This window comes from Trichosurus vulpecula, chromosome 5 (assembly GCF_011100635.1).
Source record: "Trichosurus vulpecula isolate mTriVul1 chromosome 5, mTriVul1.pri, whole genome shotgun sequence".
NCBI lineage: Eukaryota > Metazoa > Chordata > Mammalia > Diprotodontia > Phalangeridae > Trichosurus > Trichosurus vulpecula.
In genome coordinates this window covers 10042689-10065696 of record NC_050577.1, presented here as the reverse complement: position 1 = coordinate 10065696, position 23008 = coordinate 10042689, and the positions used below count along the sequence as shown (strand labels likewise).

At 44.5% G+C, this 23008-nt stretch overlaps 1 protein-coding gene across 1 annotated transcript in view; it reads right to left on the bottom strand.

The window, feature by feature from the left end:
• Nucleotides 1–1010: 1010 nt before the first annotated feature.
• TSPAN13 (tetraspanin 13) overlaps nt 1011–23008 on the bottom strand; it is a 31045-nt gene continuing 9047 nt past the window's right edge. Inside the window, exons 2-6 of the mRNA XM_036758519.1 lie at nt 10682–10849; nt 7129–7209; nt 5910–6023; nt 3557–3667; nt 1011–2046 (exon numbers count right to left, since the gene is read on the bottom strand). Of these exons, the coding sequence (XP_036614414.1) occupies nt 1972–2046; nt 3557–3667; nt 5910–6023; nt 7129–7209; nt 10682–10849 (549 nt within the window). The 3' untranslated portion in view covers nt 1011–1971. The remainder of the gene's footprint in view (nt 2047–3556; nt 3668–5909; nt 6024–7128; nt 7210–10681; nt 10850–23008) is intronic.

Sequence of the window (23008 nt, the reverse complement as noted above, 5' to 3'; positions counted from 1 at the left end):
GTGCCTCTGAGGAAGGCCTCCAGCAGAGCGGGTGAAGCCCTGTAGTGAATCTATGGAAGGCTGAGGACCGAGGTGGCAGAGGACAGGCAGGCATGGATGAATTGCAATCTGTATTTTGGAGGGAACTCCCAAATCGGAGGAATCCCAGAGACATTTGAGAGAGTCACGTTGTCGGCAGGACTCAAAGATACACATTCATTTAAGGACTTTATCTGGCTCCTGCCTACCTCTGCAGTCTTCCCTCACACACTTCTCCTTCCCCTTTCACAATCTCTGGTCTAGTCCAATCAACAGTTTGCCCCACCCCCACCCATCGCTCACCTCAGTTCCTTCCTACAAGGTGATCCTGTGGTTGTATTGAATCCCCCTTACCCTCCTCTTAGAATCTTTGTCTTCCTCCAAGGAAGCTCAAAAAATTCCTGTTCTAAGCTTTCTCTGCTCCCTCCCCCTTTCCCCTGTCTAGTTGGTTAGTGCTTGCTCCCTATCCCTCTCTCCTCATTCTTCTGTATCTTCCTTACTTCTCCATGAAGTTTTATTGGCCCCCAGAAAATGTAAGCTCCTTGAGGGCAGGGCCATTGTATGTGTGTCTTTGTGTCACACATAGGTCTTGCTGAAGGTGCTTAAGAAATGTTGGTTCACTTACTCTATATAAACGCCGGGAGATAAGTTTTGCCAAACCAAGAGCCCCTGTGACCAAATGAGCTGGCACAAATATATGTCCCAAACCTCGTAGCATGTAAGCCAGACAGTGTGTATCTGTAAATCAAGGCTGACCACCCCACCGAAGGACACCTACAGATTCAAGGGTGAAAGCCAGGCCAGCAAGGCCATCTTTATCTGCACAGCTGGGAATTCACATCGACAAGCCAGAGTTCCCTGTTTGAATCTCCACCAAACAGGCAAAACCTTGTTCTAAGAAATCCACAGAGGGAAAAACCAGCTCTGTGTGACCGAACCTACATACGGGTCTTCCTTTCTTCAACTCCATTTAACACACACTCACACAAAAAAAGGTTTTCCATCTTTTTATTTTTTTAAATAAACGACACAGCTACAATTCTACTCAAATTGGAAATCATGACAATCACATTCCAATAAGCTTGTGTCTGAGAGCTTTCCCAGGACACTCATCGAGGATTTCTCAGGATGGACGGAGGCTGGCCAGCGTCAAGGTCACCAACTCTCATGCTTTTACCCCATGAGATAGTTCAAAAATAGAAGGATTTGAGCCTCCATTCATTGTTGTGAAAAGATAATCAGGGCAAACGCATTCTGGATTAAACATCAGTGGAGGTGGGGTGGGGGGAGGAGGATACCTATGAGTGCCCACCTCTCTTCCACCCCTACAGGACCCAAGATGACTCATCTTTCCCACTTTCCCAAAACACATTTCTACATCTAAATAACAATAATCTTGTCCTAAAGTAAGACGACAAAACCTGAATCAACACCTTAATTAATTGAATTTTACTTCACACAAAGTTTCTCTTAAGAAAAAGATACTGGGAACGGGGTGGTGGAGTGGGGGAGTCCGTTCCATGATCTCATCCAAACTAAAGGAATCAGTTACAAATCAAGTCCCCATCTTTCTCTGGTTCCCATCCCATATCTATAACCAGTGTGACCCAGGAGGCATAGACATGTTGGTCACAATGTGGACAACAAGAATGCCATTGAAATTTTCTCTGCGTGTACAAAGGCTAGGAAAGGCATCAGGGCACTGGCTACAAAAAGTCAGGAGAGAACCACTTAACTCAGAAGACGATATTACAATGGAAGCATGGCAAAGGACATTACATGGGGTGGAGATGGGCAGCGGGCTGACTACAAACAAAAAGAGAATTATCCCTTCTGTCATATCATTTTCAAAGGAAAGTTCACTAAATTAAGGAAAAGGACAACTAGCTTAACTTATATGTAACAGGAAGGAAAAAGGAAGGGACTGTGCGGGAAATAGCCCTGGATCACCCATCAAAGGAAGGCACTCGGGTTTGCCCGAGGGTCTTTTTGGTTCCGGTATCGGTAGGTCAGCCAAACTCCCAAGATCTGCAGAAAACAAACAGATATGGGTTATTTCAGGCAACATGAATAAAACACCAAACTTTGGGCTGTGAATCAGAAAATTAGCCTCCCTGAATCACTGGTGCCAAAGGGAATGATTTCTTTTCTTAACTTTATTCAACAAAAGGAAAGACAACTAAAGAACTCTAGAAAAAAGCTGAATGCTCTCAGTGGCTGAAGAAGGCAGACTAACAAAGCTGAGAGTATCAGGGATCTTCTAATAACTTGGTTAATGGATTGGTTAAAAGAAAGTAATTGGAGAAACAAAGGCCATCCCACAAAAATGAATTTGCTGTTACAAAGACTGAAGAAAACACCTCCTGCCTTTTAGGGGGAAAATCAGTATAATATCGAAAATTTTAAGGTAATATGACTTCTTCCATGGTTCACCAAAGCCTGATTAAAAACAAAATCCACATTAAGAGGTATATGTTTTCATGTTACAAGGACTGATGTGAAGGCTGTCACTAGAGAGATGTATGACTGGAACAAGACAACCCCATCACAGAGCAAGAGTGAAGGCTAACCAGAAAGGCCAATGAACTACAGCAGTGCCAAGGCAATGAGGGGAAGGTGCCAAGTACATCGGATGGACCTCACATGCAAGATTTATGGGAGGTCATAGATAAAAATTGCACAGGATGGGCAAACACGGATGGTTGCCACGTTGGAGAGAGAAGACAGATGGTGAGATTACAGAGACATCAAACTATGCTTTAAAATCAATAAAAATTGAGCGCATTCACTGAACTTTCTCTGTTTAACCATATGGAGGCTACTTGTTCTTGGATGACTGGTAAGGATTACAGATGCCCACCCTTCTATTCCAGCCTCATAGAGAGTGGAGGCCCCAACGTCGCCAGGGACTGTGTCACTGGCTGGGAATTGGCAGCTGGATCCACAGATGGCTTGCCAGGAGGCGCCTGACCCCCCTGCAGGGCATCAGGAACAAAGATGGCAGACACCGCCTTGATCTATGGAGCACAAGGCTCACATTCCTTAGCAACTGAGAAGTTTGTTGAGAATGAAAACAACCTGACAGTGAGAGTGTTCTCCAGCTCACAGGGCTGCTCCTCGTGGAAGCATTTAAGGAGAGATGCAAATATTGGGAAGTAAGGCATCTACAGGAATGCACGTCATAGAAAGACATTCAAGGGGGGGTGACCATGCAGTAGCTCACTGGTGGCGAAGGGAATGGGCCAGCTGCTAGTGCCTCCCCCCAAAAACAATTTTATCATATCTGCATTGTATATTTTGTATACACATATTGTAACATGGTGTTCCTAGAATGTATGCCCCCAGAGGACAAGGACTCTTTTATTTTTGTCCACTTTATTTTTATTTATTTTGTATCCACCATGCCTGCATTTAATAGCTGCTTGGTGATTGAATGAATGATGAAATCACAAATCCTTGAAGCAATGAATTAATTTCCCTTGATGCCATTTCCCAGATGGGGGAGCGCCGTACTATGGGGTTGCCTAGAATGACTTACCTCTGTAAAACTAAAGAAGAGGCCGATTCCACCTACAAACCGCAACACCTCGCCAGCGTATTCTTCTATGATTGGAGCGCAGGGAGAGCAATGGCGGCTGTAAAAACAGCTCTGTAGAGAGCAATGCGTACTTGTGAGGTCCCCACTTAATCAGTCCCTCCTCCCTCTTTGTAGGGCTGTGGGTTTTGCTCTGGGCCCTTGACCAAGACCTTGATCCCGTTGCTAAACTTAGGGCCCTGACAGGGAAGGAACAAGCCCTTCCTGCAAAATGGTGGCCCTGCTATCAACTGCTTCCCTCCCTGCACTCATACACACTCGGAGATCAGGGCTCAGCAAAAAGATTCCTTGGTGCCTCCTCAAACACCAGCAGTATGTCTTTGGTGCCCATTCCTGCGTGGCCTTGGGGCAAGTCCTTTCCAATCCCTGGTCTTTACTTTCCTCATTTATAAAGAGAGGGGTTCTATTAGATTAGGTGCTCACCTAGCACCTAATCTATGACATGAATCTCCTCTATAGGATCCCCTGCTAGTGTCCTCCAGTCTTTGCTTAAAGACCTCCAGTGACAGTGAACTCACTACTTCCCAAGGGCAGCCCATCTCTGCTTTTGGACGAATTGTTAAGACTTTCCCTTCTGCCTCTTCTCTCCATGGCTCCGGAGGGTTCTGCCCTCTGGAGCTAAGCAGGAAACATCTGATCTCTCTTCCATGGGACAGCTCCCCAAATGCTTGAAGATGGCTCTCAAGTGTCTCCTAAGCTTTCTCTCCTGCAGAAGAAGCACCTCTATTTTTCTCAAGTTTCTCAGTTTAAAATGGCCTGGACTCCAGGGCCTTCATCTTTCTGACCAACACCCTTTGGATGATCTCAAGTTTCCCAATGTCCTTCCTAAAACATAGTAGGTAGCTAGGTGGCATAGTGGGCAGTTAGAGAACCTGACTTGGAGTCAGGAAGACCTGAGTTCAAATCCAACCTCAGACATGTATTAGCTATTTCACCCTGTATCGCCCAGCTCTATCGCTTCACTTAACCCTGTCTGTCTCAGTTTCCTCATCTGTAAAATGAGCCAGAGAAGGAAATGGCAAGCCGATCCAGTATCTTTGCCAAGAATACCCCAAATGGGGTCACAAAGAATTGGATCTCCTGAAATGACTGAACAACAATTACAAAAATGTGGTGATCACAGTGTTGAATAGAATACAACACCCTGGGACTTAATCTGACCAGGGAAGGAAGCAAAGGGATGATATCAACTCTGTGATTCTTGCCTTCATGGCTCTTTTTACACAGCCTAAGATCGCTGGCTTTTCCAGGGGCATAGAATACTGCCCATTCAGATGAAGCTTGTGTTCTACTAAAACGTCCAGAGCTCATTCAGACAGACTTGCCAAGCTCCACCTCCTCATCCTGTGCCTATGAGATTTAAAAACAAAAAACCCTCAGTGACAGACTGCGTTATAGCAGACACTTACTAAACACCTGCTGAGCAGAAGCGCCAGGTCCCTGGACACTGTGTCAGGCTCCCAACGGCCCCAAGGTTCAGACTTGGGGGGAGGACAAGAAAAGGTACCAAATGCTCATGGCTCCCTCCCCAATAAAGGGGAGTATTCTAAAGATGGGAAGAGTATGGTGGAGGAGCCCTCCCCAGGACTGAACTCTGGAGGGATGCGTACTGCCTGGTACAGGATGGTGTATCATATGACCCCAGAGTAGAACTGAACCCCAGACTAGTAAAACACATCTCCTTCAACCATTTCCACTGTAATTCAGATGCTAAAAGGGGACATATCACTGCCTTCCCAGAAGACCCCACCACCACCACCACCCTGAACCTTAGACACTAGAGTTCTGGTCCAAATTTGTACAAAACTGGAGTAGATCACAAAATTTAGAGCTGGCAGGGGCCTTAGAGGTAAAGAAAACCAAAGCCCTCCGAGAGATTAGGTGACTTACCCAAGGTCACACCGGTACTATATTGCAGAGCTGAAATTTGAACTCGGGACCTTTGACTTCAAGTCCAGCACTTCCCATTGGACCATCCTGCCTCTAGTTTAATTTGGTCAGAGGAAGTCACGTGCCCAGAGTCACACAAACTGCAAGAACTGACTGCTATTCACACCCAGGTCCATGTACCTCCAGATCCCCCGAGTTCTTTCTCCACCCTAGTGGATGGGCATGCCACTGGGGGTACCTGATCCCCAATATCCAGTTCCTACTGTGTCATTGGCACAGGGGAACCCCTAGCTGTCACAGGAGCACAGGTGAGAGGGAGGGATATGGTAGAAGATTCTGGCCATCAAAATTCATCCGAACGCATGATGACGGCTTTCAACAAAATTAACTCAAGTGGAGAACTTACGGCAAGGCAGGTGTCGTTGGGGTTGAAGCTCCGGAACCCACAGCAGTTCAGACTTCTCTGAATATCATTCTGGGCGCTGGCTGTGTTGTTCCATCCGACCTCCAGAAGCTGGCCCTAGGAAGCACAATGAACACCCATACATTAAAGGGGGAGTCACACAACGAGGACACAAGGAGGAGCAAACTGGGGAATGCTGCATTGTGGTGACATTTGCGGGGCTTCCTTCCCCTCAGGCATTCCTGTGCTAGTCATCCTTTCAAAGGGAATGGAAATGATTCCGTGGCAGCTTCTTCTAAGAAACTCATGCTGCGCAGAGAACAGCTTTCCCCATTCTCCATGTTTGCGTCTGTGTGTGCTTAGGAAGGAGAGAGACAGAGAGGCAGGTTCTGAATCGGGGACTGCATCTCATTGTATAAATAACCCCCACCACCCAGGCCAAGGGCTGCTGCAGCTTTTAGATGTGAGAGTTTCCTGGGAAACTGAGACACTAAGTGACTTGCCCAGGGTTCCACAGTCATGTGTCTCATGTTCCTGATAGGAAGGTCAGTTCCATAGCCATTATGCCACAGTGCCTCTCCAAAGAACTACCAGGGATAAGGGTAGGACTGAAACAGAGATTTCATTCCTATAGGGAATTTCCAGGTCAAAAAACTCCTTCTGCTACTGCAGGCTGGCACTTTGTCTGCAATTTGTGTTTGTAGAAATGTGCTTAGAACACTAAGGGGTAAAGTGACTTGACAAGGGTCACACAGTCACTCTGGCATCCAAGGTGGGACATGAACCCAGGGCTTCCTGACCCCAAGGCTGCTTCTCTGGCCATGGAACCAGGATAGCTTAAATGTAAAAAAATGGGAGAGGACATTACTCTGAGGAATATGCCTTTAACAAGGGGGTAACTTTCTCCTCTTCCAGGACCAAAAATGCAAAAAGCCCTCAATCCTCCCTCTTACAAGTAAGTATTATTTAAAAAAACCAAGGTCACTAAAAGAACATCGCAAATATTCTTAACCAATGCCATTGGCATCTTGGTGGGAAAAAGCAAGGGGGTACATTGAGGAAGGCCTGGAAAGATGCAATCTGTGGGAAGTTGAGTGAAGCTGTTTAGGGCTCTCAAGACAATCCAAGCCAGAGAGATACTTTTGTGTTCTATGACTTCTCCCACCTTTCTTTTTCTCACACCCTGGTGTATAAGACAGAGAGGGGGTGGGTATTTACTTACCTGCTGCTCCTGGTTCAGGGCTAAGCAGGCACAGGATACAGAAAACTGGATGATAAAGACCAGTAAGAGAATGATCATATACTGGGAGCCGGGTGAAGGAAGCATCTGTGCAGCTTTGTGATCAAAGATGAACCTGGCCAAGGTGCTGGCCCCTTGAGGCAGAGATGCAGCCAGAGTGCACAACACTTTGGAATTATAACATTTCCAGAGCAAGACGCATGGAGAAAGGAAGCCTGGCCCTCCATGGCAGACAATAAGGTATTGGAAGAACCAAAGGGGCTACTCTAATGCAGTTCTATTACAGGATAAATTGAGAATTCTTAATCATATGTGAACTATATCACAGCATATCTACATCTAACCTACACACACACACACACTCATACATGCATATATATTCTGCATGTATATATTTGGCTGCGCTGATACTCAAGAGGAGGGACTGAATGTGTGATTTCATTGGTATGAGGAATTCCCAAATGAGTGACAAAACCTCATCTACTAAGGCCTGCTGGCACCCTATGGTCTTGAAAGTTGTCTGAGAGGTAATGTTACTTGTCTGGAATCTCTTGATCAGTATATGTCTGAGGCAGGTCTTGCGCCCAGGCCTTTGTGACTTGGAGGGTGTCTTGGCTGCCACTCACATTGGGATCTGCTACCCTAAATACTTACCAGTACTCATGAGGTGGCCCAAGCCAGAGGGAAGTTCTCCAATCAGCCTAGAGAGTGGCCAGAGATGTTCCCAGAGTCACATGCCTGTGGGCATCAGGTGCAGGATTTCAGCCTGGCCTTCCTGGCTTCGAGGCTGGCCCCCTCTGCCCACTAGGCCACACTGGATCTTGTCAATATTCATATCTTAGAAAATACCATTCAACTCAGCAGACATTCATTAAGTTCACTATGTAAGAGATATAGAAAAGACAGACAAAACCATTCCTGCCCTCAAGAAGCTTAGATTCTCTTGGGGGAAAACCAGCAATGTACCCAGGAGAATGAACATGAAGTAACACCAACAAGTCATTTCAAGAGTGAGGCAGGGCTAGCAGCAGGGGCTCAGGAAAGCCCAGCCACATAGTGCTCTGAAGGAAGCTGGGAGGAGTCAGAGAAGGTCAATCGAAACTTCCATTAAAACTTCCAAACCATGCTGTACCTGAAGCAGCCTTCGCTTTCTCCTGAACCAAGGCCAAACATCTGAATCTTGCCTGAGTTTCAGCACAAGTAGGTGAGGAGAGAAGGGGTCATTGGCACAGTTCTGGTGAGTATCCACACCCTCTCCTCTTTCCAGCAATGAGCCAGTATCCCTAGACGGAGGATCCCATGGGCATTCAGAGCCATGTTTCATCCTGAAGCTTAGAGTTTCTTTGGAAACCACACACATGAAAGCCAATGTCTTATTTCCATTCCCCATGTTTGGGAGGAATGGGGTAAAAGGAAACTGTTTTGTAAACCTTCTCAGTTCTGCATCCAGGATGCCAGAACAAGAATGTATTATAGCTTTCAGCAGCTGTTTTAGCTATCTAGTCTTTAAATTCAGTATCTGGACTTTCAGAAAGGAAATCCCAAGAAAGCTACAATGTAAAATCAGGAAGGATTCATAGCAGGTGTAAATGTGTATTTTTTGATGACTTGGGGGGAGGGGACGGCAGATTTTCTTTTCTCACCATGCTTTGCTTAATTCTAAAGCCAACTTTTTTTGTGAATTTCAGTCAGATACCTCCTAATATCAAAGACAAGAGGTCCAAGATAATGCTGGTTGATAGAGGAAAGGAAGCTTAGGATTAAAATAAACTGCACAGTAGGTAATCCCTACAGGGATAAAACAGAGTCAATCAGCTTTATTAAAATAAATAACTTTCCTTGCAGACTTGTCCCTAAATCACTCACCGACACTGCCAATGGTGGCTGGATGGGATATGAACTTGCCAAGTAGAATGTAAGCCCCTTGTGGACAAGCACTATTCCTTTTTCTCTTTGTATCTCCAACCCTTGGCATAGTGCCCAGCACATAGTAGTGGGTCCTTAACAAGTCTTTATTGTATCGAATTGACATGAGCAGGCTATGGAAGCAAGTAGATAATAAATACTCTAGAAATGCATTCAGTGAACACTCTAGAAGGATTAGGGAGGCACTCATCCCATGACTAAGTTCCTAGTGTCTCCATTCTGTCAAACTGTGAATGGCAGGATCCCCAAGTGGGGATTCCTTGACTGAAAACCAGATGGATGCTCTGAATTCTTTGCTGACTCTGTCCACTTCCTTGCCTTCCCTGACACCTTCAGCAATAACTGTGTCCTTGTGGCTGACTCAGGAGCAGAACACACCCCACCCCTGGGAAGTAAGTGAGTCATTTGCCACCAAGCTCTTATACTCTGAGTGAAACAATGGCCAGTCCCATTCACCAGATACCACCCATGAGCAAATATTGACCAAGTCACACAGTGCTGTGGGCAGTCTGGGTCAGACCCAGAAAGAGAGAAGAAAAGGACTCTTCAGAACAACAGCCCAACTCAACAAGTGCAAATTAGGTGCTAACTCTGTGCCAGGCACTATACTAGGCGCTGCAGCCACAAAGACAAATGTCATAGTTCCTGTCCTCAAGAAGCTTCTTCCATTTTTAGGACTCTGAGGACCCGTCATTTGGTCAATGTTTGAACCCTTTTTACCAGCAGAGGCTAGAAAAATTATTTAATTTAGTTGACAGTCTTAAAGAGTTTGTTGTAGCCAAAATTGGATCACACGGAGGCCAATGAGCTTCCCTGAACTGAGGCATGTTGGTCCTTGGGCATCAGAACATGAGAGCAAAGGTTTGGAACTAGAAGGGTCCTTAGATTTATCTAAGCCAAGTCCCTGTTTTGACAGATGAGTAACAGGCCCATGAAGATGAAGTGGCTTAATAAATGCCTGTGAATTGAATTAAATTGAACTGCTCAGTCACAGAGATTATAAGGAACTGAGCTGAAATTGTAACTTGAGTCCTCTGACTCCAAATCCGTCATTCTTTTCATGGCACCAGAATGCCTCTAGACATACAGTCAACCACTGGGCCCATACATAGTCTTTCCTGAAGGTTGGAGAGCCTCCCAGAGCCCCAAGTCAGCTACCCAGGCCACAGTAAAGCATTACAGGAAGGATTCAATGGATGTACTCTGGTATGTACTTGACTTTAGCTGGTCACTGACCAGCTAAAATAATAATTTTAGAAAGATGATTTCTACTATGAAAGGGTGACTGCTGAGAATCGGGAAGACCTGGTTTCAATTCCTGCCTTTGACAGATACTAGCTGAGTGATTATGGGAAATTCCCATAGCCCCTCAGTGTCCTCGGCCAACTTTCTCAGATCATTGACTGCAGAAGAGTTGGAGATCAGCATCAATAGACAGATTTCCCACCCCAGGATTCCCCCACACCAACGAAATCTCAAATCTAGAACAAAATAATTTAAGACTTCTGTTAAGTAAATAATTAACCACAAGTGAGGGACATAAACAAGATGGAAAAGCAAGAATGAAGCAACTCCTTCCCCCAGAAAATACATTGTCTCCAAAGGATACAAAGAACAACAACACCTGGTGATGCTTCACAGCACCAATCAGTCCCACCAGTGCGATCAGGAAGAGGAAGATGCCAACGGCGATGACCACTCCAACAACACGGAGGCTAGAGATGAGGCCAAAGCCAATTCCCCAGGCAGCAATTCCAATCAGCAACAGGCTAACCAACTGTAACAACAATGGAAAAAGGGAGGTGGAAAGAAGAAACGACATCTATTTTAGGAGACAAATCAAACAACAGTTACTTTGTGCCAGAAAAGTGCTAGAAATAGAAAGAGGAAAACAAAATAAGCCCTGACCTCAGGGAACTTACATTCTACAAGATTATATTGTTGGATATAGTTAATATCTGGCAAAATCTGTCTCTTTCTAAGTTCTGAGGCATACAAGCTTATTACAGGATCACAGATCAAGAGCTGAAAAGGACCTCGGAGACCATCCAATCCTTTTAATTTATAGATCAGGAGCCTGAGGCCAGTAGTGAATAAGTGACTTGCCCCATGTCACACAATAAGGGTGTGACATCTGGATTCAGGGGACCTGGGTTCTAATCTCAGCTCTACTCCTTCCTATCTAAGTCACTTTACCTAGCTGGGCCTCAGTTTCCTCATGCATAAGATGACAGGGTTGGATTTGATGACCTCTACAGACCATTCTAGCTCTCAACAGCAGAACAGTGACCTAAACCCAGGCTTTGGACTCCTGCTAGCCCAAGGCTTCCCTGTTCCATACCACATTCAGAGCTCGCCACCAGAAGAGAGCTTTGCTCTAGTCAATGACGGCACATCCTAAGTCATACAGATTGTTTTTTAAATGACAAGAGAAAAAATATAAAGTTGCTCTTTGCATTTAATGCATATTAATTGTGTTTCCACTAGTTATATTTCTGAGCTGAGGAATCCATCACTAGTTATCGATGAAAAGTCAGCTTGGCTCGGAGAGCTCTCTGCAGAAGATCATCACTTACCATTTTCACAATCATCTCCCCTAGCCACGGGATGTATCAGCATCATTGGGGCTGAGCCGGGAGAGTGAGCAATGAGATTTTGAGACCTCCAAACACATACCCAGTGGCTAGAAACTCAAGAATGACTTTGGAGAATGTGAGGAGGTTAAGATGAGGATGGAAGGCCAGAATCTGATAGATATATGGATGAAGTACCTAAGGCTTTGAAAATGGGTGTTTTATTTTATTTCCATTAATTAATTTATTTTTAGTTTTTGACATTCACTTCCAAAAGATTTTGAGTTAAAATTTCCTCCCCATCTCTCCCCTCCTTCTAAGATGGCATGCGTTCTGATTACCCCTTCCCCCAATCTGCCCTCTCTTCTACTACTCCCACCAACACCCCTTCTTTTATCCCCTTGCCTTCTATTTTCCAGTAGGGCAAGACAGATTTCTATATCCCACTGCCTATACAACTTATTTCCCAGTTGTACATAAAAACAATTTTTAACATTCATTTTTAGTTCCACATTCTTTCCCTTCTTCCCTCCCCACCTACCCTCATTGAGAAGGCAAGCAATTTGATATAGGCTATACATGTGTAGTCATGCAAAACACTTCCGTAACAGTCATGTTGTAAAAGACTAACTATATTTCCCTCCATCCTGCCTCCCATTTATTCTATTCTTTCCTTTGACCTTGTGCTTCCTCCAAAGTGTTTGCTTCTGATTGCCACCTCATCCCATTTGCTCTACCTTCTATCATCCCCCTTTCTTATCCCCTCCCCGCCACCTTCTTGTAGGATAAGATAAATTTTCATGCCCAATCGAGTGTGTCTGTTATTCCCCCCTGAAGCCAAATCGGATGAGTGTAAGGTTCATTCATTCCCTCTCACCCTCCCCCTCTCCCCCTCCACTGTAAAAGCTTTTTCTTGCCTCTTTTATGTGAGATAATTTAACCCATTCTACCTCTCCTTTTCTTCTTCTCCTGGTATATTCCTCTCTCACCAAATAGGGTATTTTATGAAAACACCTGCTGACAAAAGTCTAGAGATGACATTTCCAGAAGTGTCCAGTACAACAAGTACTTGTTAAGTGCCTACAACATAGCAAGCACTGGGTGAAAGTGCTGGGGACACAAAGCAGCCCCTGCCCTCAGGGAGTGTCCATTCTCCATCAGGACACAACACATACACAGAGCAGGAACAGAGAGCATGTATGCAGAGTAAATACAAAGTGATCCCAGGGTTAAGAAGAGTATGACCAAGCAGGATGTCCAGAGAAGAGCTCCTGTAGGTGGTAACATCTGAAAGAAACCATTTTAAGTGTGTGCATATAAACATAAATATATACACACATACATGCATACATGCATATACACGCATGTATTGTGCACACGTATGCATACATGATGGGGCAAGGGAACAACTGGGTTTTGTCTTATTGGGGGGAGCAAGAACTCAGGAAAAATTTAAGTCAAGGCATTTTTTTAGCTATATTGTTTGTACTCTGTTTATACCACTGCCACTTTTGGTTTAGGAACAGAAAAACATTCTATATATAATGTGGTTTGTTTCTAAAATTCTCCCCTTTGTTGGATTACATTCTAAACCTGCTTATTTAGACAATAATTATAATTTAACTTAATAGACTTCGGTCGGCAGCAGTGGGTTTACAAGCTGCATCGTGGGGGGACCCACCCACACGACCACAATTCCAGCTCTCTTAAATACTAAAGAAGTGAGTTGACTATTCTTTAATGTTTACTACCCCAAGAGCTACAGGTGTCCAGGCTGTAAGGCACCCAGCCTTACCCTGTCAGGGTTTTCAGGTTTCCCTTGGTTTCTCATAAACAGGCAAAGAAAGAAACTGTCAACACCAGGGTCAATGGAAAGTTCTGACTATGCACTAGGCAAGCGTCAAGCATGGGAAGCCATCTGTTTCTGGAAAAAGAACAGAAACTTCTTTAAAAGCTTGCTGAATAGACACATAGACTTGTGTCTGAGGAACTTCTTTCTGGGCCATCACTGCCCAGAGGCAGTGCTGGGGAGGCTTCTCATTTCTCATTTCCAAGAACTTGGGAGAAGTGCCCACTGCTCCAGAGCCAGTGATCTCAACATTCTTCCACTGGCTTCTAAGGAATCTTGAGTGAATAATCCCTGATAGAACCATCTCTTGGCTGCACCACAGATAATGGAAGAGCTTGGAGGCACCAGTGCATAAGGATCCAGAAGCTGTCTGTTGGGAAGCATGCATTGGTGTGCCATGTCATAGTAGTATAGCAGTAATCAATGAAATGGCAGTCTTTAACCCTAGCCCAATATGCTGATAATGGTCCACATTCATGGCATTTCCAACAGTGAGTCCTCAGGAGGCTTCTGGTCTTAAAACCCAGGCCAAAGCAGCTGCAAGTTTATCATGCCTTTGAATTTGATCCAAGAGATGCATAGCAGGAATCTTACAATGAATATGAGCTGATCCCCCAGGTTTTCATAAAAACCCTTCTATGACACAGTTTTTAGAAACCATTGTTGTGGGTCAGGAAACTGGAAACATTCTATGACCACCTTCTTGCAAGCAATGTATTCATATATATTTGTCACCATATCAATGTGGATGTTCCTTCCCACAGATGGCAACAGGATGTACTCTGAACGGGTTGGGCTGCACCTGCCAGTCTTGTGCGTGGACTCTTTCTTGTCTGTGTCCTTCCAAAAGATTGCCATGGCGGGCAGGGTAGGGGGTGCACTGAGGGATCCTTGTCACTTTTTCCTGAAACCACAAGGATACAAGTGCCCCAATCTGTCCAACGGTGACCCCTCACTTGCCACACAACTACCAGTCCATATTATTTTTCACTCATCCATTTCTTTAATGACGTTGTTTTACTCTTGTTGTCTTTTCTAATTCCTTACTGTAACCTTCTCATACCTCCTATGGCTCTCTTTACTTCCCTTTGGGGGATATTCATCTTTAATTGTTCCAGGACTACAGTGTTCCCAATCATATATACCTTCTTGTAATTTAAAAGTTAAAACCAAAATAACCTAAAATATTTTAAATTTTCAACATGTGGGTCCAGGGATTAGTTCCCCACCATTTTTTTTCTGCTGAGATAGCTCTATAAAAGGTTGTGTTTGGGGAAGAAGGAAGTAGCCAAAGTTCCCCCTCAGACACTATTAGTGGATACTTGGAGTCAAACAGAAAGAACATATCAATATGGGGATGTATGCTTCCTGTAACTAGCAATAAACTTTTTATGGAGTGTTTTCTGAGTGGATGCTAAGACCAAGACTAAGCCCAAGCTATCCCCATTTATCCAAGGTAGTTTACACATTTACCTGCTCAAAGGAAGAGGGACAGAAGAGACAATCACTGTATAAGTCACTGGCATAAAAAAAACATGAATCAACTCATTGCCTTAAATTCCTTTCCAAAAAATTTCTTTCCTAAAAAAGAGCCCTCCCAGCTTCCCTGTCTGTCAATGACATCTGTGTTCAGTAAATTGTTAAGTCTCATGATTTCTTTCTTATGAAAACCCTCCCATCTGTCACTTCCTCTTCATTTTTACTAAGGCTACAAGATGGGCCTTGTCATTCATTACGGGGTTACACAGTAAATATTGGAGATGGATTCAAATCCAGTTCCTAACGACTCTAGCCACTACACCAATTTGCCATATTTTTAATTTGAGATTATTAAAATTCAAAGACACAATAGAATCATGATTGCTGTTGACCAGTTTTATCAATAACTTGAATAAAGCCATAGATGGCATGCTTGTCAGGCCTTTGGATGACATCAAGCTGGGAAGAGTGACTAACATTCAAGTTGTCAGAGTCAGGACCCAAATAGGTCTTGAGAGAATGTGGCATTGCGTCAAATCTAACAAAATAAAATGGAGAAAAGAGAAGTTTCAAAGGTTTTTCAATTGAGTTCAAAAAGCCAATTTCCCAAGTACAAAATGGCAGGGGTGTGACTAGATGATTTGTCTGAAAAAAACTGGAAGGTTCAGCGGGCTGTGAGTGTAATGAGCCAATGGTATGATAGGGAATCCAAGAAAGCTAATGTGATCATGTAGTGCATCAAAAGACATGCCCAATCCCTTGGTATCTTGTTAACATCCTCAACACTTCTTCCTTGGGCTTTTTGCTGAAGAGTTAGCGATGGTGTGGCCTGAGTAGAGGCACTAGGCAGTCTCTGCCTTTGAAACTGCTGAGTTCTAAAACTCTACTTTCAGATCACTGTTTTGGTTATCATTAAAAAACAATGACACTTTCAAAATGGTGGTTCACATTCCTAGGTCATTCTACTGATGCCTCCCATCCAAAGTATATCCCTGGGTGTCATTTCAAGACCACATCTGACCATCATTTTGACATCATTCCTATGGGAAAGTTCACTCCAAGGACTTCCAGTATGGGATGCGAGGAATATGGCGTCCTTCCCCTAGCATGAGACATGCTGTAGGACCCTTAAAGGCAGTGACAATAAGGGCACACAATGGGGGAAATCAGAAGTGAGGGTAGAAGTGGGGAAGAGCTGGGCAGAGCAGATGGTCCTCGGCAGCAGAGTAGGAGATAGTGAAGACTAATTAACTTGCTGATCATTTTGTAATGAGAAAAACACCGGAATTAAGAGTCAGAAAAGCCGTGTTCCAGCACGGAAATATCACTGCATTTGAAGGGGAGGGGGAGTTCAAATCCCTTCCCTAACACTTACTGCCACTGGATGTTGAGCAAATCACTTCACCTCTTCAGGTGTTGGTTTCCTCATCTGAAAAAATCTTCAGGCACTGTCACATGAACGGCCACTGTATCCTAAGGACTCCTGGGCCTTGTCATCCACCCTGCAGGTGAACCCTTCTAAATATAATATGGCTACTTGAGAGCAGGGCCATCTGACTTTTCTATTTGCATCTTGGCCCTCTGTCCAGGGCTTGGCCAAAATGAAATACTCTTGACAAAGACCTTTTCACTCATTCATGGGCTAAATGACTTCTGAGGCACTGTCCAGCCCTAAATCCAAGATTCCTTGACAGTTACTAATTATGCAACCATGGGCAAGGCAAGGGAAGGCAGCTCTCTGAGCTTGTTTCTTCCATCTGCCAATGGAGATAGCACCTTCTCTGCAACTTAGGGTCCTAGCTGGCCACAGCACAGAGCAGTTAAATGACTTGTCTAATATCACACAGCCAGTAGATCTTCCTAGCTTCAAGGACAGCTCTTTAACCACTAATCCAGGCTGCCTCTTTGTCAACTTGAAAGGGCTACACAAATGCGAAAGGTAATTAATGTTCACCATAGGCAAAAGAAAAGCCAACTCTAAGCCCATCACTGCCCAGGTGTTCTGAATTGGGGAATATTAGGAAATAATAATAATGGGCAGCTAGGTGGCACAGTGGATAGAGCACTGACCATGGAGTCAGGAAGACCTGGGTTCAAATCTGTTCTCAAGACTCTCCATAGCTATGTGACCCTGGGCAAGTCACTTAACCCTGTTGGTCTCAGTTTCCTCATCTGTAAAATGATCTGGAGAAGGAAATGGCAAACCACTTGGTAACTTTGCCAAGAAAACTCCAAATGGGGTCAAAAAAGAGTCTGATATGACTGAACAACAATAGTAATAACAAGTAAATGATTCTGGGAGGTTTTCCCACATGGAGCCACCATATTACCAGGGGACCAACCCGACAATAATTAAGATGGTTAAAGTTTCAAAAATGCATACCCTTTTTTCAACATTAATGTTAAAAAAAGTTTCCATTATGTTCAGTCTAACTGTTTTATTTAATTGGAATTTAACTTTGATGTTTTGGGGTGATAATGTTCCCAGTTCAGAACAGCAAAGTCTCGCCATATTAGTAACAGTGAGCTTCACCAATGTCTCCTCGAAATACCGGCTTCATCTGTTTCTGCCTGTAGAAGATGAGTGAGACTTCACTCGTCCTTATTGGGAAAAGAAATGGACCCCACTGAGTCCTCCTGACTACCTGCTTAAAATCCAAGTCATCTGAACCAAGCCTATTCTAATTTCCTAATTGAAAAACTCAGTTCTTCAACCTAAAGCCACAAGTTCCCGACAGACAAAGGAACAAAAGGTCACCTCAGTTCAGTGACAACATTTCCCTCATGAAATCAATTTTAATTGAAAGTAAATTTAGACCTATGATGAATGGCTTCCTTCCTTTGGAAGATGGAAGTCTAATAAAACAGATTATAGGTCTGTTCGCTTGTATTTAGTCGTGTCTCTATAAAGCAGGAAGCACCAAACTTTCCTGTTTTCTTTTGGAAACAAAGAAAAGTTAATGAAACAAACTCAGAGACGAAAAGGGTTTAGATAAGGAGCTAGACAAGGCATAAAAGTCTATAGCGAGTCCCTTATCTCCTCTCCAACAAGCCCCTGAAGCCAAAGAGATGCAACCATGTGGGCCCATGAGAAAATGATGATGATGATGGCCACTGCCATCTATGTAGCGTTCACTATATACCAGGCACTATGCCAAGGGCTTTACAATTATTATCTCATTTGAAATAAAAATTCCAGAAAACACAAAATAGAGCCCAAAATGGCGGGAGAAGCTGCTGGAATTCACAGGCTGCGAGAATCATAGGTTCCAGAGTCAGAAGGTGCCTTTCAGCTCGTTCAGTCCAACACATTCGTTGTTGTTGCTGCTGTCCAGTTGTTTGAGTCACGTCTCACTCTTCATGACCCCATTTAGGTTTTTTATTTTTTGGGGTCAGAGATACTGGAGCGTTTTTTTCATTTCCTTCACCAGCTCATTTTACAGATGAGGAAACTGAGGCAAATGGGGTTAAGTGACTTGCCCAGGGTCAAACAGCTAGGAAGTGTCTGAGGCCCAGATCTGAATGCATTCATTGTACAGAGAAGGGGAACAAGGCTCAGATAGGTGCAATTTCACACAGGCCTGTAAGTGGGAAAGCCGTAATTTGAACCCAGGTCCTCTGCCTCCAGAGCCAGTCTTTGTTCCGATGAGCCTTCCTAAATCACTACGTCTCTAATTTGGGAAGCATGTCGCTTAAAATTTGTCCCTTCTCCTTCCCCCCCCAAACAGTCATCAGGAAATAACTAAACATAGAAGTTATCAGCGCCCAACTGAATGTTTCCATTTTTCTTCCATGATCTAGATACTTATCAAAATTATAATTTAAAAGGCTGACTTGTCATATGGACAAAGAGGGGACATGGGCTGCTGTGCGTTTATGTGCAGACAGGACTGACTGGAAGGAGTCCTCCCTTCCCTCAATCTGAGGAAATCGCCTACCCAGGCTCTGACAGCGCTTGGGCAAACTCCGTAAATTACCAAACCTCCTGCACCCCAGCCACTTTGGAACATGCCAACCAGTTAGAAGAGTCATCTAAAAAGAGTGTAAAATTAAAAGCCAAATGGGAAAGCAGCGCTCATATCTGGACTCCTGTTTGGCAAATAATAGTGACCTCAACCAGATGACTCTGAAAAGAATATTGGGAAGATCAGAACGCAGAGGGAGCCAGAGCTACAATCCGGGAGCGATTTCAAGCTCGCAAAGAACGTCATGTACATCGTCTCACTGGATCTTTCTGACAACCTGAGAGGCAGGTAACTACTACAATTACTACTACCACTACTGCCCCCACTTTACAGATGGGAAAAGGAAGACCTAGAAAGAAGAAAATGACTCACCTATGGTCATCCAACTCGATAATAAGTGAGGTGGTCCCTCTCCCACCCCCCACCATTCAGCAGCGGAAAACTATGGGTGTGGAACACCATACATAAAATTAGACTTTTCAATGTGTCCATTAGTTTTGCTAATTTTTTTCCCTTCAATTTTTTTTGTTTGTTTTAAAAGTCTCCTGAAAGTGAATGGGAGGGACCATAAGAGGAAGTGTAGGTGATGTGAACATTTAAGTCTTCAGTATCCGTATTGTCATAAGGAGACATACCACGATAGCTGGGAATCTGGAACACAGTGTAGACAAAATGGCTCTTTCACTTGTACATTCATTCTATACAAATCCTGGTGATTCACAGAATGTTAGAGGATAAATGGAAAACAAAGGACATTTGCAATTCAATTCAGTAAACCCATGTTAAATGCCTACTATGTGCCAGGCATAGTGCTAACTGCAGGGGTGGGGATACAAATTGTTAAATGCCTACTATGTGCCAGGCATAGTGCTAACTGCAGGGGTGGGGATACAAATTTAAAAAAAAAAGTCCCTGCCCCCCCCCCTCCAGGAGCTTACAATCCAATGGGGGAAGGGTGGACTCAATACACAACAAAAGGCCTTTGAAGGAACATTCACCCTTGCTGTCGGGTCTTCCAGAAGAGCTGTGCACCTCAAAGCAGGGAGCACACAGCATCCCCTACACTGCACAGCAGAAGACAGAGATCCCCAAATATTGATCCCCAAAGAGGCCCATCGGCTAGGAAACGCTCACTGATAATTGTCCCGCAGATGGGTTACGCCCCAGCCTGGCTGGCATTGGTTGGCTCTCCAGGAGGTCACCCAGCCCACCTTCTTTGATCAGAAAATGGGATCAGTCTTGCAGACTGCTAAGAACAGGAATATTTGGGGGCAAAATAGAGGCTTCCAGGATCATAGAAGTTGTCTCCAGGTCAGCTAATCCAAGCTGTTTATTTTATAAAGGCTGAGCAAGGTTGGGTGACGTCCCCATGGTCTCACAGGTGGCTGAATGAAGTAGGATTCAAACTGAGCCCCTCTGACTCCAAATTTGGCATCTTTTCAACTTCGTTATTTCATACCAACAAATGACTGATTATCATCTTTACATTTAATACCCACTTAATTTCATGTTTAGTGTGGTAGGTGTGAAAAATATCCTCATGACTAATATTTAAGTAGTGTTAAGGTTTGCCACAGGACTTACAAACATTATCACACCTGAATAGCGCAGGCTGCAGCTTCTCAGAGCCACAGGTCAGCACCAATGGTGGAGGAGCAGCCCTCATCCCAGAGGTGCTGGTCCTCCCAAAACACCCCAAACACCCCCTCTGGCTCGTAATAATGCTAACAACAACTATGATTTATTTAGCCCTCCAAGCTTGCAAAGAGACACACACATGTATAGGAATACATATACACGTGTACATATATGTATATATGCACATATACACACGTGCGTATATGTATGTATTATATGTATATATAATCACAACTTCCTAGGGCACCTGGCAGCTCTCCAGCTCTTTCATTTTCAGAGGCATTTCCAACATCCATTGGTGGAGGGCAACTTCACACCAAGAGTTACCCACACCAATCAAGTTGGAGGTGGGGCCCAAAATTAACCAATAAAATAATAACTTTCTGTAGAATTCTGCTGACAGCTCTTGTCTACTTCCTACTTGGCCCTGGGTCTTCAAGGTCTTGGGATATGTCTCTAGGCAGGGTCCAGGGAGTCCAGGAAAATAGGGAGAGGGAGTCATGCCTTTAACGGTCCCTGAAAAGTCAGGGACCATGCAGTCCATTGTCACTGGCCACCAGGACAGGAAGACCGCCCCACCGGGCTCCTTCCCAGAGCCAGGCCAGGTCTAGAAAGCCATGCTAGTTGTGACAATAAACACAGCCTTAGCCCAGATGGAACAGCTGCTCTTCCAGATAGACCCCACCCTCACTGCCCTCTCCCCCAGCTCAGAGGAACAAGATCCACAGCCTGGCCAGAATCAAAAAAAAAAAAAAACCCTCTGATGAATAACATAGCTGATATCCAGAGAACTTCAAGACCTACGAAGTGTTTACAGATATCACCTCCAGTGTGGTGCCTCATCCATGGCAGGCACTGAATCAATGCTTATTCCACCGCTTGGCTGATCCCATTCAAGCCAACGAGCACTGGACTTGAAATCTGAAGAGGCCTGAGATCCAATCCCACCTTATTAGCTAAGCTGAGCCCGCCTGAGGTAACCATTCTTTGTCTGGAGCTACTAAGTCATAGAGGAGTGGCTATATCTATTGGTGGAAGAAGTTCCCCCACTAGAAGTTCCCTACTCTCACGAAAGCCCAGTGTAAGATAATAACTAACATTTATCATGTGGTCATTTAAAATGTTTCAAAGCCTTTCCCAGCTATCATCTGAGCCTTTCAACAGCACGGTGAGGTAGCTACTGCTGGAATATTACCTCCATTTCACAGACGAGGAAGCTGGGCTTGTTCAGGGGTCGCTGAGGCCAGCACTCTATCCACTAGGCAATACTGCCTCTCTCAAGAGTTTCCTCAGTTCAAAACCAAAACCAGGTTAAGCAGCTGTTGCATTTCTACTTTTTGAAATCCAAAACAGCAGGAATTATTTTTAATGTCATATGCTCAGAGACTTTATGGGCTGACTCAGCATGTGTCCCTGAACATGAACTTGGGTCTGTCACACACATTCATTTTGATAAATTTCCAGGACATTCACTGGTCTGAAAATCAAGAGCTCTTGGACAACGAGGTAGCAGCATTGCCCCTGACCCCCAGTAAAGGAAGGTCGAGCATTTAAAATAAAGCCTGACCCAGAGGGGAAAGTTATCCTTCCGACTTGTCACCCTAAGGATCAGTAACTGGCTGGGGGAGGGGGTCTCCTGTTCCAGGGTTCCTGGGCATTGGGCTCCACATGGACCATGGCTGAACTAGGATCCAAACTTAGCTCCCGCAGCCCCGGTGTGGCTGCTCTTTCAAATGTACTGTGTTCATACTGACAAATGACTGTTTCATACTTAGGGAGGAGGGAGGAGGGAATAGCATTTATACACTGTCTGTTAGTACCAGGCATTGTGCTAAGCACCTTCAAAAATAGGACCTCATTGATCCCCTGGGTGCCATTATTATCCGTATTGTATATATGAGGAAACTGAGGCAGAGATTGACTCCACCAGGGTCACATGGTCAGTGTCTGAGTCCACATTTGAACTCAGATCTTCCTGATTCTAGACAGTGTTCTATCCATTAAGTCACCAGCCGTCTCCAAGGCAACCAAGGTGAAGTGACTTGCCCAGGGTCACACAGCTACTAAGCATCTGAATTCTAATTTGAACTCAGGTCTCCCTGACTCCAGACCTAGTGTTCTATTCCATGAGCCACCAGCTGACTCCTATTTAATATCACACACACACACACACACACACCTCTTTGTATTTATACAATGTTTAATCTCCCTCTCTGCCCTAGTTGCAGGCTGTATCCCTGGGGCCCTGGCCAGTTATCTTCATAAAGGTAACTTTCTGACATAGAAGGAATACTCAACTTGGGGAGAGCCTGATTCAAATCCTGCCCTGCCCCCACACAGACACATGCTTATGGGCTGTGTGATCTTGGACAAATGGCTCAATCTCTCTGGGCTTATTTCCTTATTAGTAAACTGGAGACAGGAATATCAGG